At 37.6% G+C, this 22086-nt stretch overlaps 1 protein-coding gene across 4 annotated transcripts in view; it reads left to right on the forward strand.

Annotated features, from left to right (window-relative positions):
- Positions 1 to 22086, forward strand: part of LOC139974661 (E3 ubiquitin-protein ligase RNF13-like) — a 64481-nt gene that overhangs the window by 17288 nt on the left and 25107 nt on the right. The window contains exon 7 of one of the 4 annotated variants that reach the window (XM_071981909.1): positions 21324 to 21429. The exons of the other annotated variants lie outside the window; for them this stretch is intronic. Within the exon in view, the coding sequence (XP_071838010.1) occupies positions 21324 to 21429 (106 nt within the window). The remainder of the gene's footprint in view (positions 1 to 21323; positions 21430 to 22086) is intronic. 4 annotated transcript variants of the gene reach the window in all.

Consider the following 22086-nt stretch of genomic DNA (forward strand, 5'->3'; position numbering starts at 1 on the left):
CTTTTTGTCCAAGAAAACCAATAGAAGATTGGTGGGAAAAGTTTTCTTCATATGTGTAGTTGAACCCAGAGCAGTCTTGATGTAACTTACCTCAACGGTTAACCCTGACAATTTGCATACATGTGCCATATGTATCACTTCATAACATAAAGTTGAACTGCAGTTGCCATGACTTTGCTCCAAGAAAGCCAGGAGACATGTTGGCTTCGAGAAATCCTCATGAATATGTAAATAAACGCAAACTGAATCGTTTTAAGGTATGTTCAAAACAGCTAACAATATTAAATGACCACTTTAGCAAAGGTATGTGTTTGTGTGTAGAATAAACTCATAGTAATTTTATATCTAATGAAAGCAACAGGTCAACATTCTGTCACTCCATGGGAAGCACAGATCACCCCCCCCCTGCCCCCTAGATCATGTTGTATTACCGACACATTACATCAATGTCCTTGTCAATATTGCAACTGACAAAGTGAATGTTCAGTTCCATGACATAAAGAATCAAAGTCCATGTTATTGAAGCATAAAGCTTAATAAACTCAGTAAATCCCTCAAGCCAATCTTGATACACTTTGATCAAACTTCTGTTATAGTCCAATATTACTCTACAGTCCTTCAGTATCTTATGCACCAGCAAACTCAACAGACCAAAATGTCGATTTCATGCATCTAAAGGTCAACTCAAAATTGATTGAAGTGTTCGAGTTTTAGTCAGATTTCATTGAGCTGCCCTACAGTTAATAGTTTAGGAAATGCAGTGTGATAATTTGGACAATGTAATCTGTTGCCGATTTAGTTGTCTTGTCTGATTTCTTACCCCTCCCCCACCCCCTTTCCCAACCCTCTGTCTCTCACCATCCCTGTTCTGGCTTTGCCCTTTAGCAGTAAAATGAAAATTGAGTCAATTAATTCATGCAGCGATTATGCAGATTTGGTGCCTTTGGGTCAAAAACTCATGACCCTTTATGACCCTTGTTGGCAGTATTAAGAACCTCCCTGTTTACTTTGACATGACTCAGCAGGAAAAAGAAAACATTCAGCAAGGTACTTTATTCAGACAGTAGTGGTAATGTCAGCCCTGTCAGCTGGGTGGGAGAGGGAGGGGGTGAGGGGGGGGGAGGAGAGGGTGATGATTTGGTTGAAATGTTAAACAATACAATCTAACATCAAGACCAATTGTTGGTTATAGGTGTTGAAAACCATTCTAACGTGTGGAAATCTATTTCTATACTGTTCATATTTGTACCATGGTCTGTGATGTGTATGACACATCTGCTGCTCTGTAGGTACTTCAGCTACATATGTCATTTCAGAATAGCCCCCTCTATTTGCCAAATTGCTTATTTTTCTTTCAGGTCTTGTGACCTATATGCTGAGTTTGCAATTAGAGAGGTTAAAAATCAGCTTTGCACTGTTTTTTATATTTTTGGTCCTTTCACTAATATTCCATTATGATGTTAAGTTCTTTATCTTTTAATAGTCAAAGTTCATAACAATGAAGAAAACAAGAAAAACAGAATTTTGACAGATTTAAAGTGTTAATTACACCTTTTCATTAAAAAGCCACATTAAAAAGAGAGTCTGGGTAATCAAGTACTTTGATTATAGATATTTAGCAAATAATTTTTTAATTTGTTAAAAAAGAAAGGAAGCTAGGAGTGTCTTAGTTTTTCCTAACTAGATGTTTTTGGCAAAATTGTCTGAAATTTGAGATGCAACTCAAAGACGCTCCCTATGAAGTGGAAAAAATTGCGACATTTTCTTACAGCAGGGGAACACAGAAACTATGCAATAGGTACAATGTTCTCAGGTTCAATTTCATCCTTCTGTTGTTACAGTGGATATTGCGTAAGTGAATTTTTGTTTTGAAAGAGTTCTTTGACAAACAATTTCCCAAGTTTAATATTTCCGAGGTATGTTTTTCTTTTTCAAGTTTCAATTGATACCAGTGACTACCAGTTCCTTTGGTTACAATGTCATTTTGAAGAGTCGGTTGTTGTGACAAGATTGAATCATACTTTAAAGGAACCTTCTTCATTGCATGTGGTCAACAAGTCTATATATATATAACCAAATCCAATCAAGTATTTTTCTCTCAAACTTTAGATCATGGAATAATTTAGTGTACACATTTTGTGTAGCTGTTTTGAAGACTGACTTTATCCTCTTATAAAAACACTATGTGGACGAGGTCAAAGGTCACTCAGATGCATATAGATGACGTGGTGTGCAATAAATTCTCCTTCGGTGGTGTTTTGGTCAAAAAAATAGAAAAAACCTGTTATACATCTGTACGCTATAGCTAGTTGACCATTTTACATGCGCATTCTTGCGATGAGTGACCGGATTAATTATTCCCTGCAGATAGCAGTTTTTCAATTTTCTTTGTAATGAAACCCTCATAGATTTCATTCACGAAATGAAAATTGTCATATTAGCGATGACATAGCTGAACCCAATGTCGTCCTAATGGTACCGTTAAATTTACAAGTATGTCATAAAAATATAAATTTTTGGGGAAAACTTACAAAAAGTTTCGCTTTTACTTTATTTGTCACAAATGAAACCTTGAAGTATCCTTGACAATGACCTTCATTGCAATGGGATCTCGGTATTGAATCTCATGAAAGAGAAAATGCAAGAATTGATTACAAAAAGCTGAGCTGCAGTTACTTATCATGATGTCAATTTAGCAGCTTATTGACAAATTTTGTATCACACATTCCTTTCGTTAAAAGACTGCCGGTTGAAATGGATTGTGTGGAAAATATGCAGATTAATAGTTAAATTTTCTCTAGCGGTTGTACCATTGTCCTTTTAAGGGGAAAAAAATAAGGGGTCTCTCCTGTAAGCCTTTCTGGGTTTTTTTTGTCCCATACAATCCCCCCACCACCCCCCCTCCCCATCCTGGGGCATTTGCTTTTCCCTATACCACATCAGGATGGTGTGTTGTCCGTATGAGCACTGTTGCAAATATCTACAGGTAAAAATCTGTTTCCAACTTCTCCTATGTTATGCAACCCTTTCTTTTTTTTAAACCAATTTAGTGTTTATTTGTGAACACTTCAAAGGTCAGTAGATGAAGCTTGTCTTAAAGTAGGAACTTAGTGTTCTATGTGAAGCCCTGCGAGCTGCCAGAGTGAATGCATTCCACTCAAACAGAACATGTTTGATTTGGGTTATTGTCAGATTACTTAGATTAGCAACTAAGAAGATATTGGAAGTCATTGTCTATAGTATTGTCATTCCTTGGTGACTAAGTGACAATAACTTATCCAACCAGCTGTCTGTTAGCATTGATAGATTGCTTTACTCCCCCCCCCCACACACCCAGCCCCCCCCCCCCCTTATGTATAAGGTTTGTTGACTGTATGTGTCCTGCAGCTGTTTTAGAGTAGGAATCAACATTTTTCCTTAGTTTCCTACGGAGACGTCAAACATTATCACCAATGAGGAGTGGCTTTTGCAATTTGAATTATTTACTAAGCAATTCTCTCGTAGGGCAAGGCAAATAGACTCAAACAGGGACAGTATACACAAAATTTAATTGGTTTGATGAAAGGCACAGGAAACTGTGGAGCTCTTCTAAAAACATGTTGATCATTTGAAAGGTGGCTCGGGAGTTTCTGTACAAAAATATTTTGGCATAGTTATATTAGAAGCATAGTCCAAGAAAAATGTTGAATTTGACAGAATTTGCACAGTCCGGAGGTTAAAGAGACTCGTACTAAATCTCGATTAAGGTAAAAGTCTTAGAACTTTGTATATCTTATCACCAGAGGAGCGAGAAATATTGCTAGGCAGTAAGAATGTGACTCTTCACTCATGATATGTCAATTGGTATTTTTTTTTTTTTTTTTAAATTTCACAACTTTTGTAATGAAGTTATGAAGTTTAGGCCTACTACTACCTATTTACAATATCATAACATAAAGAGTGAAAATATTGAAGAAAACAAAAGAAAAAAAAATCACTGTGCCTTTATAACAACAACACACCTGCTTGCAAGTTCACTTTTGACACAAAAACTCAACCTTTAACCAGCAATATGTGGCAAATGGCATGTTAGGAACTGTGTACAAGCTTCACCAGCCCAAAGGTGCTTCTAAGTTTTAAGCTCCTCAGATTTTTAGACCTAAAGTAAATTTACCCTCCAGATAAAACTCCCCTTCAGTGTCCATGCAGTTTATTTTTCTGTGATTTTTCAACCTTGTTTTGTGTGGTTACTGATCACACCCATTTTTTTTTACAGTTAAAATTTCATCAGACATTGAATGGAACAATAACATTCACACTCCCTTCTGCTGAGTCACCCTAATGACTGTCATCATTTTTCTGTGTATCACATGCACTGGTGTTCTAGAATTTTCTGGTTGTTCAGGTGTGTGATCTGACTCACTACACTATATTAGGGAGTTAAAACGTACAGTAGGACCTACTATACTCCCTCTATACTCCCTCTATAAATGGGTAAAAGCGCTATTGTATTGAAACAGGCGCCATACAAGGGGAATTGGAATTGGCAGTCTGAAGTGAATTTCTAACAATTGATGTGCATAACAATACCTGTGTGTAACAGGAGGTTTGAGGCTAACAATGGGGGCTAGTTTAGCATGGCAAGTTTGTTTTTTCTGAGCTAATTGAAAATTGCTCAAAACCTAGCTGTGTGCTGTAATATTAACAGCGGTCAGACCAATGTACCATGAAATACCTGTAAGATTGTCTGCTCTGGTATTCAACGTGGCTCATTGTTTGTGTGCAGTTGAAGTATTCACACTAAATATAGGGAATTTCTGTGTGCTCATTTCATCATTTCTGCACTGTCACTATAGATTTGAAAGTCACATGTCCACTGCAGGTGAGTGTGTTTCCCTGAAGCACAAGGAAGTGTTGTAAAGTAATCAATTCTTGTCAGTAGGTAGAATAATAATGTTGTAGTACACCCTGTTGATATAACCTCTTTGTACAGATCTGTCAATGTTATGACAAACAGCAGTCCCCCTCTGTGTACAGCTTTGTAAAAATGTAACCGCCCCCCCTCTCCCCTCTCCCCCGAGAGAAGATGATAATAACATTCAGTTTGCTCATAGAATCTGAAAGCTGCAAAAGTCATTTCTGTTCAAGTGGGAAAAAACAGCAGACTGCCTAGAAACAAAATTCCAACCCGAACACAAAACTTTAGAGAAATTGAACATATGTTGTTGTCACAAGTTTTTCACTTTAAAGTGCAGATGGATGCTGTATGTTGCAAATTGTGGTAGATACAGTTGCTATGAAAGTTTAGAGACAAGACCTACATGTGCAGTTACTTTAAGTATCTCCCGTTCTCCTCATGAATAAACCGTACATACTTTACCTTGTTTGTTATAAATGCAGAATCCTAGAACATAGAGGAAAATGACAAATTTGGAATTTAGTCAATACAATAATGATATTGCTTAGGATTCCATATTCTGGTATGAGTTGAATGTGGTGTTTTTTATCATTGGTTTGTATGTGACACACCCAGAGAGATCCATAAGTGCGGAACAACACCACCCCCCCCCCCCCCAAAAAAAATAGATCAGTTATGACAGCCTATTCAAGGTGGAGACAACAATTTCGTCAACGCAGAAAAGTGTTTGACCTCAATTCAATAAAGGGTACAGCACACAGTCACGGTGTATTAAAAGATTGGCCGATAACCCCACAGGAAATCTATTCACTGTAGTTGTAATTGACCTGGGTACTGAGTGAATGGAAATTGTCGTATGGTAAACAGGTATTGTTACTAGCCTGAATCACTGAAGGTCTCTCTATATGTTATTTAGCCTCATTTCATGGAAACACCAAAGCAATTCATATTCAAATTGATCTTACGTTCGTGTTCACCATACCCAGTTTGGACTTCCACTTCTACCAGATTGTCGAAAGTGACGTACTGTACATGTACAGAATTGAGCTGACTTGTAACAGTACCAATACGAGAATAATTCCCCATGCTATGAGTATGAGTACTAGGTGATATGCACAAGCGCTACACTACTGTCTGATATAGTTTCCTAAGTTTTCTGAGTACCAGAATGAGTACCAGAGTGAGTACATGTCTATGAGGATGAGTACAAGTACAGGCAACTACGGTACTGTACAATATGTGTACTGAGAGTAGTACAAGGATCTCACTATAACTACAGAATACCATAGCAATGAAAAATTTCAGGAAAATTGTCAAGTTATTGGCATCGTTGCCACATGCATAATAAATCCTGTAAACTATGTCTTGTATGTTTCTAAGTCTATCCCCTCCAATTTTTTTTGTTTTTTGTTTGTTTCGTGATATTGAGTTAAGTTATACATAGTAAAAAAAGTTTAGAGATCTGTAGGTGGTCTTCAATCAAGATTTTGGACTGGTAGCAGAAAGGTATAAATGTTTGACAAAATGGTGTTTCCTTTTCATGAAATGTTATGAAATGAGGCATTTTCATTTAAATAGAATTTTGCCATCGATCATACACCTGGTCAAAACCAATATATTTTGATATCACAAATAAGGGAGATCTGTCAAAACATATCCCTTGTTTAATTATCATGATCAAGTCTCTTGTAGGAAATCAGACATTGCTGTAATAACATATAAAAATAGTCAATGATCTCAGGGGTCTGATCCTGAGTCCGCGAGTGTCCAAACTACAATCTCAATCACCCTTGTAGGGTCAGGATCATTCCTGGAAGGGAGATCATGATTTTTGGGGGGGCCGATCTTGAGTACTTGAGTGTCCAAACTATGATCTTGATCCCCCTTGTGGGGTCAGACCCTCTCAAATTGTGAACAAGGGTTTAGTTTTGATACTTTTAGTTAATCTTACAAATGGTTAAATATGAATGAATGTGCTTCAATTAATAATATACTGCCACTGTCACATTAAAGGAGAATTTACCTTAACTTGAATGTTCATCAGTCATCGCCTACTCAAAACTCAACGTCTGTAGGAAGTCTGTGTCAATAAAGTGCCAATTACAAGGGTCAATTGTTACTACCAAGTGTGTAAGACATTCCAACCAACCTTTTCTGTCCATACGGGTGGGAGATTGCATCAGTGTTTACTTCCTCCAGATGTCTTTTGGAAGGCCAGTTCACAAGTGGTCTAGGTAAACAACAACTTTAAGTAACCAGAACTAAAGGAGGAGGCATGAAACCAGATCATTTTAGAGCTTATATTTTGTGTTAAAGTTGAAACAAACCTAATCATCTTCATTGGTTCTATATACAGATGACTGTGTTGAACAACTTACCCAAAACAGCTAAGCAAGATCTTATTCCTTTAGGATATAATATACCACCCACATAAATGTTCCTTCACACACAAGGCTAAAGACTTGATCAAGTCTAAATATGACATCATCGCACCACATGTATGCCCCTTTCAAGTATTACACTTTATGTAATGACGTTTATGTTCTGTAATTTAGCGATAAGTTTTGCAAAATGCCGCAACTAAAATATTGAAGTTCGTAACATTAATGAGTGACTCATAAAATGGCATCGGTTTCAGTGTCACATCTGTTATTGAAACCAGGTTGTATGACAGACAGACAGAATAGGTCACACCTCCTGACTTTGTACAATACAGCCTGCTTTGGTGTTTTATGGTTTGGTGGATACTAAACCCAAAGTTTGGTGCAAAGACCTTGTAATTTGTGAATGGCTTTTACCAGTTAACAATGGGTGCAGGGTGTTATATATAAAATGAATATGAGGTAAGCATTTATCTCAGCTAGTTCACCCAACACGTGGTAAACATGACATGCCTACTATAGTAAGTGACTGCATATATTGTTGAGTACTAATACACACTGTGCACTGTATTCGTATGTAGATCACTCCTCATTAACCTTTGAACAAGATTCTATGTCTGTTCCCGTTTGAAAGGGGAATTGTGATACTTTGCCTGAGGTAACACTGTCTGAACGAAATGAGCACAGTGTCTCAGTCTCAATGTAAGGGGACTGGAGGGGGTACGGGGGGGTATGGGGGGTGGTTGAGAGTGGATCAAGTTGTTTGGGGTCTTGTTTGCTCAGCTGGTTATATCAGTGGATGACATAACTTCTTGAAAAACACATGTCTGCATGATACTACGAACACTGTGTTTGGTATGTTTGACTATATAGTTGCACATGTGGCGGGGTCCATTTTAATGCTCAATGTGAAGTACTTTACCAAGCTCGGTAGATGTTGTAGTGAACACTGTACCGGAGTTTCTGTATGAGCCACATTATAATTCAGTGGGCCGATTATGCCCAGCTTCACCATTCTAAGTAGATATCAACTCAAACAAATGTGTTTTCAACAGTAATATATATATACGTTCCCTCATACTATAGGGTGGAAGATCAAATCTTTCATTTATCAACAAACAAGATATGTACAGTACGTATGTAGGACAGGAACGTCAGCATTGTCACAAAGAAAAACGTCTTGTTTAGGAACCATACATGTCAATTTATTGTGATGCCCCTCCATCCCCTGCATCCCTCCCCACCCAGCCCCCTGCTGCCCCTTCCTTGTCATGATAAAATACTGTACAGTTCAAGCATTTGCCCATTCGTTTGGGATAGCATAATTTCCTCTTCAAATGAGGGATATTCCCCAAGGGTCTGCCTCCATGGTGGTTCATTTGAATATAGATATAAACTGTATTATCTAAAGTTAAAACATCCATCACAATGAAGGCACCTTAGTGGCAACGAAGGTGCTTTCCTTCACCTTAGTTGTTTTCTAACACTGCAATGTGCATATTTTGGGATGAATGTAGAAGAGTTGCGTAGCTGTGCTGCAGTTTTATTGCAAAGTTCATTCAATGAATAATTCATTCCTTTTGTAAACTTGTTCTCTTAACTCACGAGTGCGTTTCATATTACGCTGCCAGATTAAGCAGTTGAATAATATCCGCACAGCTGTTGGTAACCAAACTGTGTACAAGGGTTTTCAAATTTAAACACCAGCTTCCCATATATGTGACATATATACGTAAATTTAATAAGTGTAACTTAAAACTCCTACAAGGGAATAATTTGGAAATTTGACCATGCTTAATGTTTTAATAACAGATTTTTATGAGTCCTGTTAAAGCAGATTTTGTTGGTCTGTTTTGAAAAGCAACGCATGCACGTGAGGGATGTACTATGGTACAGTAGATTCCTGTGCGTACATGACCGAAGCACAAGAAGTCTCTTCTGTTGCAATATTTAACAAAGTCAACGACCAACAGAAAACTGACCGAGAAATTATAAAGAAACCAGAAACAAAAATGTTTGTCCAAAACAGGATATGAACCAGTGACCTTGGGGTTAGAGGCACTGCGTGTGCTCTACCAGGTAACGTGGAACCAGAGATCATGCCCCAATTTGATTTAGTACAACCCAGAAAACAGTGCCAGAGGAGGGATTCCAAGAGAAATATGATAAAAATGTTAATGATTTATAATCGGAATTAGAGTTGTTTTATACCACTTTTATAGTGCTCTCCCCTGCCCCCCCCCCCCCCCCGCCCTCGTGAATACCCTTAGGTCGTTCATTCGCCTGTGCTAAATTCCACCGAGCAAGGTGCATTTGGTTGGGTTCATGTTAACAGGATGTACTAACCGTACTTAAAAGGGGGACATGAACCCAACCATCATCTATATCTTAGATACTTTATGTGACAGAGGTCTTTGTGAAGAGCAATTCTTCCAGACAGTTAAGAAAACTCTTGCTCCATTCTGCAGATATCCCAGTTTCAAAGTCGTGACTGGGAGCTGTGGTATAGGTAATCTTTGATGTCATAGTGCCAGCTACTGTACGATCTAAAACCTTTCACTTTCCGTTCGGTTTTCTTTTCATAGTCTAAAGGCGGAATTTTAACAGTGCTGTTCGCTCAAAGCAGTACTATCATTAGATTAATAGTATGTAAGGAGCTTTGATATTAATAGATGCAGCATAACTGAAAAATGAAGAACATGTGGCTTGATGATGTCACATTTAGACTTGCTCAAGTCTTCTGCCTAATGTGTGAAGGAAGATTAAATCATGTGATAGCTCCAGAATGGAATAAGATCTTTCTAGGCTGTAAGGGGAAGTTATTTCATGACAGTTATCTATCACATAGATAAAAAAAGATGGTTTGGTTGTTGCGCCTCTGTTAAATCCTGAGAAGGATCGTTCAGTGTACGTTGGAGAAGTGCAGTAGGGTCAAGAATGTTAAGTTTTGAAATGCAACCTGCAACTACTTAATGCAATATTAAGTCTCTTGTGTGTCACCATAAGTGTTGAGTACTACTCTTACGTAGCCGGTTTTGTTCGCCACGTCGAGTGTAAGTGTTAATATTTTCCTTTACAATAATGGAGAACGATTTCTCTTTCATATTCCTACGCATGGTTGTCGAGTGGTTTAAATTTACTCTATTGTTCGACTATCAGTCGTGAAAAGAGGGAGCAGCTTTCGGTTAACTTACAGTAGCTGCATGTGCTTCAAATTCAAATGTGCTGTCAGCTTCTGGTGTTACATAATTACTGGATCACAGGTCGATGAGTGAAAACGCAAGCAAGTAACGTAACAAAGGAGATTTTGGATCTTGGAAATGAAAACTAAGTTATGAATCTGGCCCCGGTCAAAGAAAGTTTTTATTGAGAAAAGTCTTCTTAGTTATTGGCTAGTGCAGATTTGATCTTTTTGAGCAAATATAAACAGTTGCTCGAAATCGATAAGAAAGAAAATGGCACTGATTATGCTCAAGTTTTTCATATAAAATACTATCTACCTTATCTTTAGATGTGATATATATTCGAATACATTATGGTATTCCTTGCCAAAGGCAATGGGAATCCATGCTATGGTGATGGTACGTGTGTGCGTGCGTGCGGGTGTATGTGTGGGTGTTGGGCCACTTTAGTGATTAAATGAACTCTATTGTTTTTGTGTTTAGGTCAAAGGACAACAGAGGTGAACAGCTGAAACCTTTGAAGATGAGTTCTAATGGATTTCTGATTAAATGTTAACTTTGGTTCCAAGAGTTCCTTGTTGCTACGTTGACCATCATTTAACTAGTTAGCTAAATTTATCCATCGAGACTAGAGTCAGGTGATCGATCATGTGATACTTTATCCAGGAAATTCAGGGACTAGATATTGATATTAATGTCATCAACATCAACCACATGTCGGCATCAAGGGTTATAGTTTACCGTGTACACTGTACAGTATGTTTAAAGGGAGGGTGGGAATTTTGAGGGCATCACAGTGTTCTAGGTAGTGGTTCTATATTTCAACGATAAATGCACTGTAAGTAAGGCTCTTTTTGTTGTCCAATTTAACTAATCCAGTGCCAAAAGAAATGCTCACGTGAATGACAGGCTATGACATTGATTGAACAATCTGTGGTGCCTTCAGCTTTTGTAAACGTTTAGTGCTCACTGTAAAGTTGTTTCTAAGAATGGAAGAACAAACAGGTTAAATTGACATTCAGTATTAACGTCCTTTCTACAAATAGGGGTATATCGGGTACATTTCATGGAAATACTACTTTGAATCTGGGGAGGGACTGTCCCCAGAATAAGCCTGGGACATCTGATCACCTTAGTTAGAACAAAGGGCATTCTGCATGTATATATTGTATCATTATGACTATTATCGTACTTAGAGAATTCCCGATACTGAGATATCATATCGAGAACTCTCATTATTTTAATGCCAGCAATGCCAATGATTCTAGCTGTAGCTTTAATTTCATAAAATTTCATCTGTATTATTTTGCGTGCACATCATTTTCTAATCATACAAAATTATGTTTTGATATCAATGTGCATACTGTAGTTGCTAAATAGAAAGTAGCATTTTATGTACAGGAAATATGGAATTGTGATTCTGAAATTATTGAACTGATTTTGGTCACGAATTGTTGACTGAACACAAGATGTAGCTTTGATACCATGTGACTCAATGCACTTTACTACTGCATATTCATCTGGAGTGGTGACACAAATAAACTTTGCAGATTAAAATATTCTGTAGGTTTTTCCCACTGGCCCTTGGCATGTCAAAGTTGTTCCCTCTTCAACTTAGATTTCCAACTACTATCTACTGTATGTACAGTATATCCTTGACCTTTGAACTCTCATGGTACAGTAGGTAACAGATAGGTAACAGTGTGGCCTGACATTACAGATGGTGTTGACTATATAGAACCAGGATGTCAATTTATTTTATTAATAGACCGACTCTTATTTGTTAACAGACGGTTTTATTTCCTTAAGAGATAATCATCTCCCAGATGTAGGATTGAGAAGAGACAGTTGATTGTTTGCGGTTCAGCTTTAGAGTCGTAAATGTTTACTGGCTTTAATAGCTCTTTACCCTGTAAGTAACTTGTCCTCGTAGACTAATACTGTACTAATAGACAGAAGATGAAGTCCTAGCGAGCAGGAATCCGGGAGACGGACACAAGGAAAAGTTTTGTCTGTCTCTTTCTATGGCCGGGCGGCTTTCTATAGCCAGGCGACCCGGAATTCCTGACAGGTCTCACCTCATTGCATTTAACTGGCAGAGACTTACACACGTGTACAGTTGTGTTAAATAGCCTAAGTGTGCAGTATAGTACTGTACATCTCAGAACATCAACCATAATGTGGGTTTCCATTGTAGTTTGCTATGGAATTTAAAACCTATTTGCAACTACACTACTTTTGTAACTGCCACTTTTTATAAACATTTTATTGGATGTAGCTATAATATCAAACTGATATATACATATACATACATACATGCACACATACACAGACATGTTATGATATAAATACACAAATGTTATATAAGTTTCATAAACCTCGTACTGGGCAAATCGAGTAACTAATTTTAGCACAATAGATCAGTTTGTTAAGCTACTTTCCAGTCAAATGCTTATAAAAAGTGGTAGTACTGTATATATGCACACTATATAGTAGAACTAATTAACGGTCTGTTGTGTCGTAACTGTTAGGAGACAGATTCATGCAAATCTTCCACTTACACACAAACACTTTCTTGCTGGCTCTTTCAATGATTAACGCAAGGGATCGCCTCTTTTGTACGTTTGACTGTCAGAGATTTATCATACTGTAGTTTATAATAGGATCTTGATCTGGAAACCATTTATGCAGGTTTGCATCACTATTTGGATGATACTTGTAAGACAACCAGAACTTTGCTGATAGTTACCCCAGAAAAACAATAGAAAGAATGTTGCAAACTACGTCCAATTGTGACTAGTATTTGGCTAGATCTGGGTTAATATTGCTGATCACGGTAGATTAAGCCCTAGCTTGCGATTTTTAATTGAAGTTGTTCAAATTTCACAAAATTTGTACAAATCAATTTTGCTCAAATTTCACAAAATGTGACAATTACGGTTTCCTTGGCTAATTACTATCTTTATAGGTGTTTGACCAATGTACAGTATAAACAGTTGAAAAACAAGGTTCTCTAAAAAGTAGAAATAATTGTGGGAAAACGGTAAACTAATCGCAGCTAGGAAATATTGTTAGCTGATCATTTTAGCATCTCTAGCAGTTTTGGGGTGTCATTATGTGAAAGGTCATGCTGATCTGCAGAAAATTTCAAAAAGGAATAATAAGAGATGAAGTGGCAATAGTATTAAGGTGACAGAAAGTTCCTTGTATGGTGTCATGTGCATAAATGGTTTCAAGATGACAAAAGATATTTGTCAGTCATTTTAATGATTCATAAAAAAGGAGCAACTTTGTATATTTGTACAGTAAATATGTTCCATGACTAAGCAACAATCAATAGAAAGCAGATATTGCAGAAATATAGTAGAGACAGCAGTTTTGGTCTTACAAGTCTTTGTCACTAGTGTTCAGAATCGCAATCCTAACTCCTCCTCCCCCCCCCTCCCCCTCCCCAATGGTCACTCATGTTATAACTCCAACAAACTTTTTACTCCCACCCTTCCGAGCATTTGTTCCTCTCTCTTAGACATTTCATTGCCTATTATTAGAACCCTCCTCTCTGTCTGGGAATAATTCATTGATCAGAGCTCTAGAAATTAATTCAAGCCCGGGAAAGCACTTTTGATAACTATTGAACAGACTTTTGCCGAATTTGGGGGGCAGTTTTAAGTCTGACTAAACCTTTAATAAATGAAACCAAATGGGTAGTGGCTTTGCAGACTGCAATTACAATAATTAACTCGGCAGTTTCATTTGAGATTTAAAGTGAATCAGTAGTTATTGCTACAAATGTATGTAAATGCTGTACTTGTATTGTGAACTTTTAAGACTTGTTTTCACAGCTTTTTGGAACTCTCCATGCATTGATGAATGTGATGGAATACATCACATGTAATTTAAGCAATTTTGCAAGACTGGTTAAGTTTCGACCATTCCTAATTTTAGATTATAGATTAGATAAACTTTATTAAACCACAAGGGTAATTGCATACTCGTATCAAACAGGATGTGAGATACAAACATTAATATATGAAAACCTAGCAAGTACAGTATCAAACAATTGTAAGAATATGAAAACATTTATAAGAGATAATTATTAGTATCATTTCATAGCCAGTAATTGATCAAATATCAACTTAAAATAGCTTATTTAATAAAGCACTCATCTAGCTAAATATTTGTACGAGTATAAATAACGACTCTTGTTCTTTAACAGTGCTCTAAGTGAAAGTTGCAAAAAGACTGTTTCACATGGGATATGCAGGATATGATGCTGCACGTTTAGTTTGAACAGGAAGTAACATTGGTCTCTTGTTGAACAGGGCAGAACACTTCCTGCTCATTATATTGTGTATCTAGATAAGGAAGAATTCAAATGCAGACTCTTTGCATAATAGTGAAGTGACATTAAAGAGTTACACTCTTATCTGGGTTATCATTTTTATTTTTTATTTTTTGATGATTGTCATCTTTAATGAGGGTAGTCCTGCTCAGTGCAGAAGCACTGCTTTCCACAGGAGCCCGTACCGTACTCAACAGATATTCGGATTGTGAGGTACTGTACAATAGGCCATGTTTGACCTGGAGATTAATATTTTTCAGTTTTCCGAAAGCAAAAACGATGAAGTCACTCTTATCGACCTTGCAAAATTGTGAGAGGGACCGCGGATTGTTAAGTCGGCAATGACTATAAGGCGGATTGCAAAGTCGGTAATTACTATTACGGTTAGATTCATCCAACACGGCAGTAAACAGACACGTTGCACACTCAAAGCCGATGCCAAGGTGAATTAATAAGGTCATGCATCTGGAGTCTATGCATGCTAAGTTCTTCAATACCAACCTCATGACCCTTCGGGAGCACATTTCCATACTGTCGATTTGATCATTGTTGAGACTGCACAATGTGAACTCTCCTGGCTGGGTCTTAAACTTGAGCATGTACTGAAGAATAGTTGATCTTGCATATCCAGTCCCAACCTACCAGTTACCAATGACTTTGAATTTGAATTTATTGTCCACAATCGGAAATTCGGCTTACACAGGTCGTAAACGAAAGAGGAAAAAAAAATAGCAATAGTTTAAGTCAATAAACTGCGATACACATGCAATAATACAACAAATATACAGCAAGTCCTACAAATAAGAAACTTAATCTTCTCACTTTTGAATTAAATATATGAATAGAGTTAGGCACAAATGAGTATTTGAAGTATCTGAGTATCTTTGGGCAATTTATCGAACCGTGCCAACATGAAGGCAAGGAAAAGGAGGTAACAATTGTGCGATGTCTGATCCTGAGTAAAAGAGTTTTCATACAGTTTCCAAGGATAATTGGCATTTTGGTATCAGTTCCCCTCGCCCCCCCCCCTTGATTCCTCAGATATGAACACCCCCGGCTTTAAAGGAAGCTTTGCAAAGGTCAAACTATAGAAATTGTAGCCTCAGGGTTGGGTTTCGAAGACTTCGCCTGTGAAAGTAAAGAGGAAGTTTCAGATGACTGAAATACAAGTTTCCAATTGATGAAACAAAAGCCGTTCTAGGCTTAAATGGAGACATGTGATAGTGTTCTGTGGAAGTATTCATAACTGTGGTCTACCCGAAATATCAGGGAAAAGTTTCACTTACCAACAGGTGGTGGAATCCCTCCTAAGTCATTCAGGAGGGGGGGGGGGGGTGGTAACTTCAAAACAGTTTCAAAATTAAGTTTCTTAAGCAATAGCAGTTCAACTATATTTAAGGGTGTAGGAAGTACACTTTTACACAGCATGCATTTCAGCTGCCCTGTTGTTGACTTTCAAATAAAGACACTGTTCCAAACACATTGGTCGTATCATTATTATCATGCGGCATGAACGTTGAATCTCAGTAAGCGAATGGGTTCGTTCCATCGAGGACACTCCCCCCCCCCCTTGGACACCCAGGTCAGTGTTACGACCCACAATCTCTGGTGCACTCATGCCTCCTTTGTCATGCCCTCTCTGTCGATTAAAGCACCCTTCCTTTCCTCCCTACCCGTTCCTTCCCTTGGTTATATACTAGCCTACTGTATAATTGACTCGCATGATTTTGCTTCAAAAGTGAAATAAATGTCAACACAGCCGTTAGGGTGATGTGAATGTAATATTACGCCTAAAACTCTCTTAAATCTTTGACCCTGTCACTCTACTCATGTGCCTATTTCAACCTACCGGGGCCTACAAAATGAGTCACATATTGTAGCACCGTGTCCTCCCCCCCCCAGCCATGCACACTTTCTGTTATTTTTAAATCTACCATAATTTATGAGCTCTATTTACCCAACCCCTGCCCACCACCAGTCACCCAGATTTCTTTGCTCGTGCTACCATTGGATACGCGAACATCTAGTGTAGTCTCACAATTTATCCACCATTCTGAAGATCTATGATGAAAAAGAACCCCCCCTTCCCGCCTCAACCTTCACTATATCATTTCATTTTACCATTTTACAGTGATTGTCATTCATGTTGCCAAGGGCATTTCCTCCCACGCTGTAGCCACTCTACTTGTCTGTGTTTGGAATTTCTTTTCATGCTAGTGGTCCACACTTTATACCTTTCTAGTGGTTATGGAAAAACCTAAGGGGAAAACCTGACTATCTGGTTGACTGCATTTACCAAGAAAAAAAGAAGTGTATCAATAACTCCCATTGTTTACTTTTTTTCAGTAAACGAAATGAATGCCATATTTTTATCTTAGTCACAGTTCATATTCCAGACAGGTTTATGCAGGTAATACCCAATCCGTGAAGTGTCGGCTGGGAACCAGACTATTGACACATACATAAACACATAAATACACACACACGCATAATATATACTGTACACAAAAGGACTATGCCTATCTTTGGCAACCTGTTATTTAATGAGAAAATGAATAATTATTGTAAAAGCCACTTTTCCTTTTTTGTTGATCCGATGTAGGCCAGGTGCAAATGACATGCATGCATGAAAAGACTTGATATATCAATATTTGTGCAAAGTGTCTAGATTTTAATTTCCAGTTGTCTAACATGCTGTCATGTATGCAGTTCAGCAACTGTACAGTCAATGGAAACAGTTGTTCCTGGCAGTTAACAAAGTGTCATTTCTGAAGATTATCTACTGTATTTCATTGGCCTCCCCCGCCCCCCACCCTGCACCCCCTTCTGGAAAGGGACGTACATAGTTATTCAAGTTTACATCATTCCTCAGTTACCTCTCTCCTAGACACATATTGGTCAATGTTTTTGCACTGTTGTCCCCTTGACCTCCTCTACAAGGTGGTAGCTATTCTTAATGGCTTTAGGGAACAGTGGTCCTTGAACAAGGTTTCAAGCTGCAGGAAGGGTCTTCTCACTTAGCTTGGACGGTGAGGATAACGATTTGAGAAGTGCATGTAGGCCGTTGGGACCTGCCACAGTAAAGACACACTTGCAGCATGGTCATTGCCTGTATATGTTATTCACCAAATAGAATTGACATGAATTGTGGTAACACTGTATGTCTTCTTTACCTTCTAAATTTTGGCCAATCCGGGCAATCGTTGCTGCCAAACTGTCCCTTAATACAAACTAGTTCTGTGGATATTGCGTGAATCAATATAATCTAACAGCTCGATGCCAAAACCTGTCATATTTTTGGGGAACTTCTACTGTACTTGTGACACAACAAACAAAGATGGTTCCATCTTGCAACATGCTTTATTCACCATTGAGGGTGCACATAACAATATATGCTACGCTCTTCAGGGTCATCGCCCTCTTCCTTCGATATCTACAGTATCATTCCGGAAGGTTGCAGACTTGCAGTACCATTCTTGTGTGAATTTTCAATCTACTTGAATCTTGATGTTGGTGAAGTACCTTGGGACTGGAATTCATTGGCTTGCATAGTGAGCTGTATGGGGATTTACTGTACAAATTTAGAGATTCTGTGTATCTCCTGCATTGCAGCCAGGCTTGCATGCATTGGGTGAGGTTTATACTGTATGTAATGTGAAAGTCCAAAACAATCCTGCCCAACAACTGGCAATGCTGAACATTGTTACAGGAAATTTATAAATGAGAGAAACTACAGTCAATTGCAAGAAAACTTTGTCTACGGTTAACATTCCCTAATTTTATACTAGTTAATTTGTGAATATTCCTTTGATATAATTTACTGAGATCATCTGGCCTTGCAAGGTTCAATGTGTGTATGTGTACAGTGTGTATTACTTCCTTATATAAGTGAGTATAGAATATATGCCTGTACATTGTTGTTGACCTTTGGTTGGTCTTAATGTGGAGGTACTTACTATCCTATATATATAAATATATATATATATATTCATGCTGTACATGTTTCCTTGTTCCTTGTCTCAAGTGGAAACAAACATGTGGGCATGCTGTTGACTTTGGCAGTGGAATTTAGGAACTTACGATACAGTAGCTGAAAAGCAAAACTGTAGGACGTCACAGCTCATACCTGCAAGAAATGTAAATAATTAGATAAAATCCAAAACAAATAGGGTAATGTACATACATACTTGTTGTTGAAAGGATGCCACTAGAGAATTGGGTTTATTGCTCATGTCTCTGTATATGGGTACTGTAAAGACTATAATACCGTCAATAAACTAATTAGAACTTTGTATGGAGGGATCGACCCCAATACCCGAGGTTTTCAGATATACTACGATCCATTCTCGCATCCACACCCCCCCCCCATATGCACCTACCAACACCCACCCACCCTCCATCCCATTACAACAAACCAACTACTGTACCATAGATCATTCAAAGAGTTGCAAAATGGAAATGAAACATTTTTCAAATTTCAGTGCACACATGGCACTAATATTTCCAGGTATTTCTAGCAAATTCTTTGACAAAGCACACAAAATCATGTGGAATGACATGCATTTCCTATTTATTTGTTCTTCTTCACATTAGAAGTTGTAGGCTAACTCTATGTAGGTGAAAATAACTTTGAAAAAAACAAAAAAAAAGGTTCAGCTTTTCACTGAAACATTGCAACCAACTCATTTCCTTCAAGGAAATATTGGTTCAGATTCTTTCCTGCTCTTGTTGAGAGTTTAAACAAGCAGGTTTGGTACAGTTCAATTTGATCTTATCTCTGATTACTTCCTTCTTATGGTTTCCCTATGTACAATTACCCTTATCCACCTATCACATTTCTGCATATTTAAGCTTGTACCCAGTTGTATAAGATAACACACCCCAAGAGTTTCAAAGGGCAACTCTTGTGGACATGTAAAGTCTCTGTGTTTTTTAGGTAAATGTTACGCTCTGATAAACCTGGTATCTCTTTCCATTTAACAAATAACACAGTACACTACTGGATGTATATATGCATACTGTATATAAGACCAGGAAGGTTGAACTAGCATTTGTTACTGACCAGTAACAGACCAGTAACAAATGCTACTTAATGCTAGTTTACAGAGTAAACAACTTGAAGGAAGGCATGGCAGGCACTAATTGACCACTTTTTAAACCATGGGATCTAGCAACTTGAAGGTATGCTGTATTGGTCCCAAATATGCTAGATATTCAAATATGGTCACCTTTGGTCAGATTCTTAAACTGTTTTTATTACAACCTTTGAGGAAATATTCATCACTGGGACATGCAGACATCGTGTGTGTTCCTTAAAAAAATCTGAGAACAATTTGGAGAGTAAACACCCCCAGGAAAGTACTTTTCGAAAACTTCTAGTGCTCAATTATAGCGTGCTATAACTTGGGGCCTATACTGACTACCTTTAAGGCTGTATATTCAAGAAGTTGCAACTACTTTGGGGAGTGAAGAATTTCTTCTCATTTTCTCATCTTAAATAACTGCATATTGCACTGTGTGCATACATGAATATTACATGATTTTTACATCTACAGAAACTACCATACTCGTCTTTGCACTTAAGTGTAATTTATTTGGCCATTTTCTGTAGTACTTGGCTATCGAATGGCATCTCGATTATTTCCCTCGGTAAAGGTGGCATTTTTTCACTCGGGGATTTTAATTCAAACATCACAGAAGAGAAAGCAAAGAAAGAAATATGGCACATGTATGCAGATTCACGTTTATTCCGAATTAAACGTTTACACAATTGAAAGTCCTCTTCTGTCTCTTCCCTCTCTCCTTCTCCCTCCCCCCATCCCTCTTCTTCACGCCCCTCCCTAACCCCTCTCTTTCCCTCCCTCTTCACTGTCCCCTTCCACCTCTTTGTTTCCTCACCCCATCTCCCTACCTCCTCCCCTTCATTTCCTCCATCCATCTCACCCATCTCCTCTCCACCCAAGCATGTATACCATACAACATGTCATTAAAGGATTTGATTGTGTAATTCTTGTATATATATATATCTTGAAATTTATTGAAAACATTACCCTGTAAGTTGTAAAGAAAACTACTGACCTAAGCTTGCACAAGATCAGTTTAACCGGATTAGTTAAATAGAAGTTGTGGTAAAATAGCACTATACCCTCTAGTGTGAGCAGTGGAGTAACTGGTCAAACACAATACATTATGTCAAGTATTTTATGGTTGAGAACATTAGGATTCTAAAGATATGAGTATTTCATAATAGGTACTGTACTGCAGTGCACTACACCCATTCATTTTAAAAGATTTAATATCCCTCTCTCAGTTTTGAACGTTAGTTATTGATCGATCGCCTGTGCCTAGTTAGATCACACTTTCTAAATTTTTTTTGTTTTTGACTAAATGTCAGTAATTATTGCAAGAAACAGTATAGCTATGATTATTATTATTATGATAATTCCATATTTGTGGGTTTTATTCCTTGGGGTATTGCTTCTGTGACCACTATGTTTTGCCTTTTCTATGTATTAACACAGGAGCATTCTTACTTTGACTCGAGACATTTCTCTGCCCTGGGGTTACTACTTATATCCTTTCATTACTGTTATTACAACTTGCCTCATCTTCTCCTGCTTTTATGGGGTAAGTCATGTGATTAATCATGTGACATGATTTCTCAGGACCATGGGGACACAGTGCATGAGCATTTGCCTTATCTCAAACAAAAGAAATTTAAAAAAATTTCTACCATTTCTGGAATCTTTGATGTCTGACTCTTGTTCAAAAGACAAATTGAAAAATGGCTTTGACCATGAACAGAGGCAAATAAGATTTAGATTTTGGAAATGGAGAAATTCGCTGAAAACTTTCTCACAATTGTTGACCTAATTTGTATGTTAGGTCTTTTTGACAAATTTTTGCAATGAATGTAATTCATTCTTTCAATGATAATGAACATGGTTTCATTCACTAAGCCCCTCATAAAACCTGAGAAACTCATGACCTTATAAAGAGCTAATTTCCCTCCTAAAGACAGTCCTGGCTTGAAGAAGAATCAAAGCAGAGGGAATGTTGCATATATCTGAAAAGTTTCAAAACTATGATATCCAGAAATAATGTCTTAATAAATTGATGCAAATTCATGCAAATGCATTTATAGTTAAAGTTCTCTGTGCTCACGGCCCTCTGAAATCTCTTATCGATAAAGACCAGTCTAAAAAGAGACTTGTCAATATTGTGTGATATCTTATTCAGTAATCAATACAAATGACGAAAATTTCAAATCAAAGTCTAAAAAAA

This window comes from Apostichopus japonicus, chromosome 10, assembly GCF_037975245.1.
Source record: "Apostichopus japonicus isolate 1M-3 chromosome 10, ASM3797524v1, whole genome shotgun sequence".
NCBI classification, from domain to species: Eukaryota; Metazoa; Echinodermata; class Holothuroidea; order Aspidochirotida; family Stichopodidae; genus Apostichopus; species Apostichopus japonicus.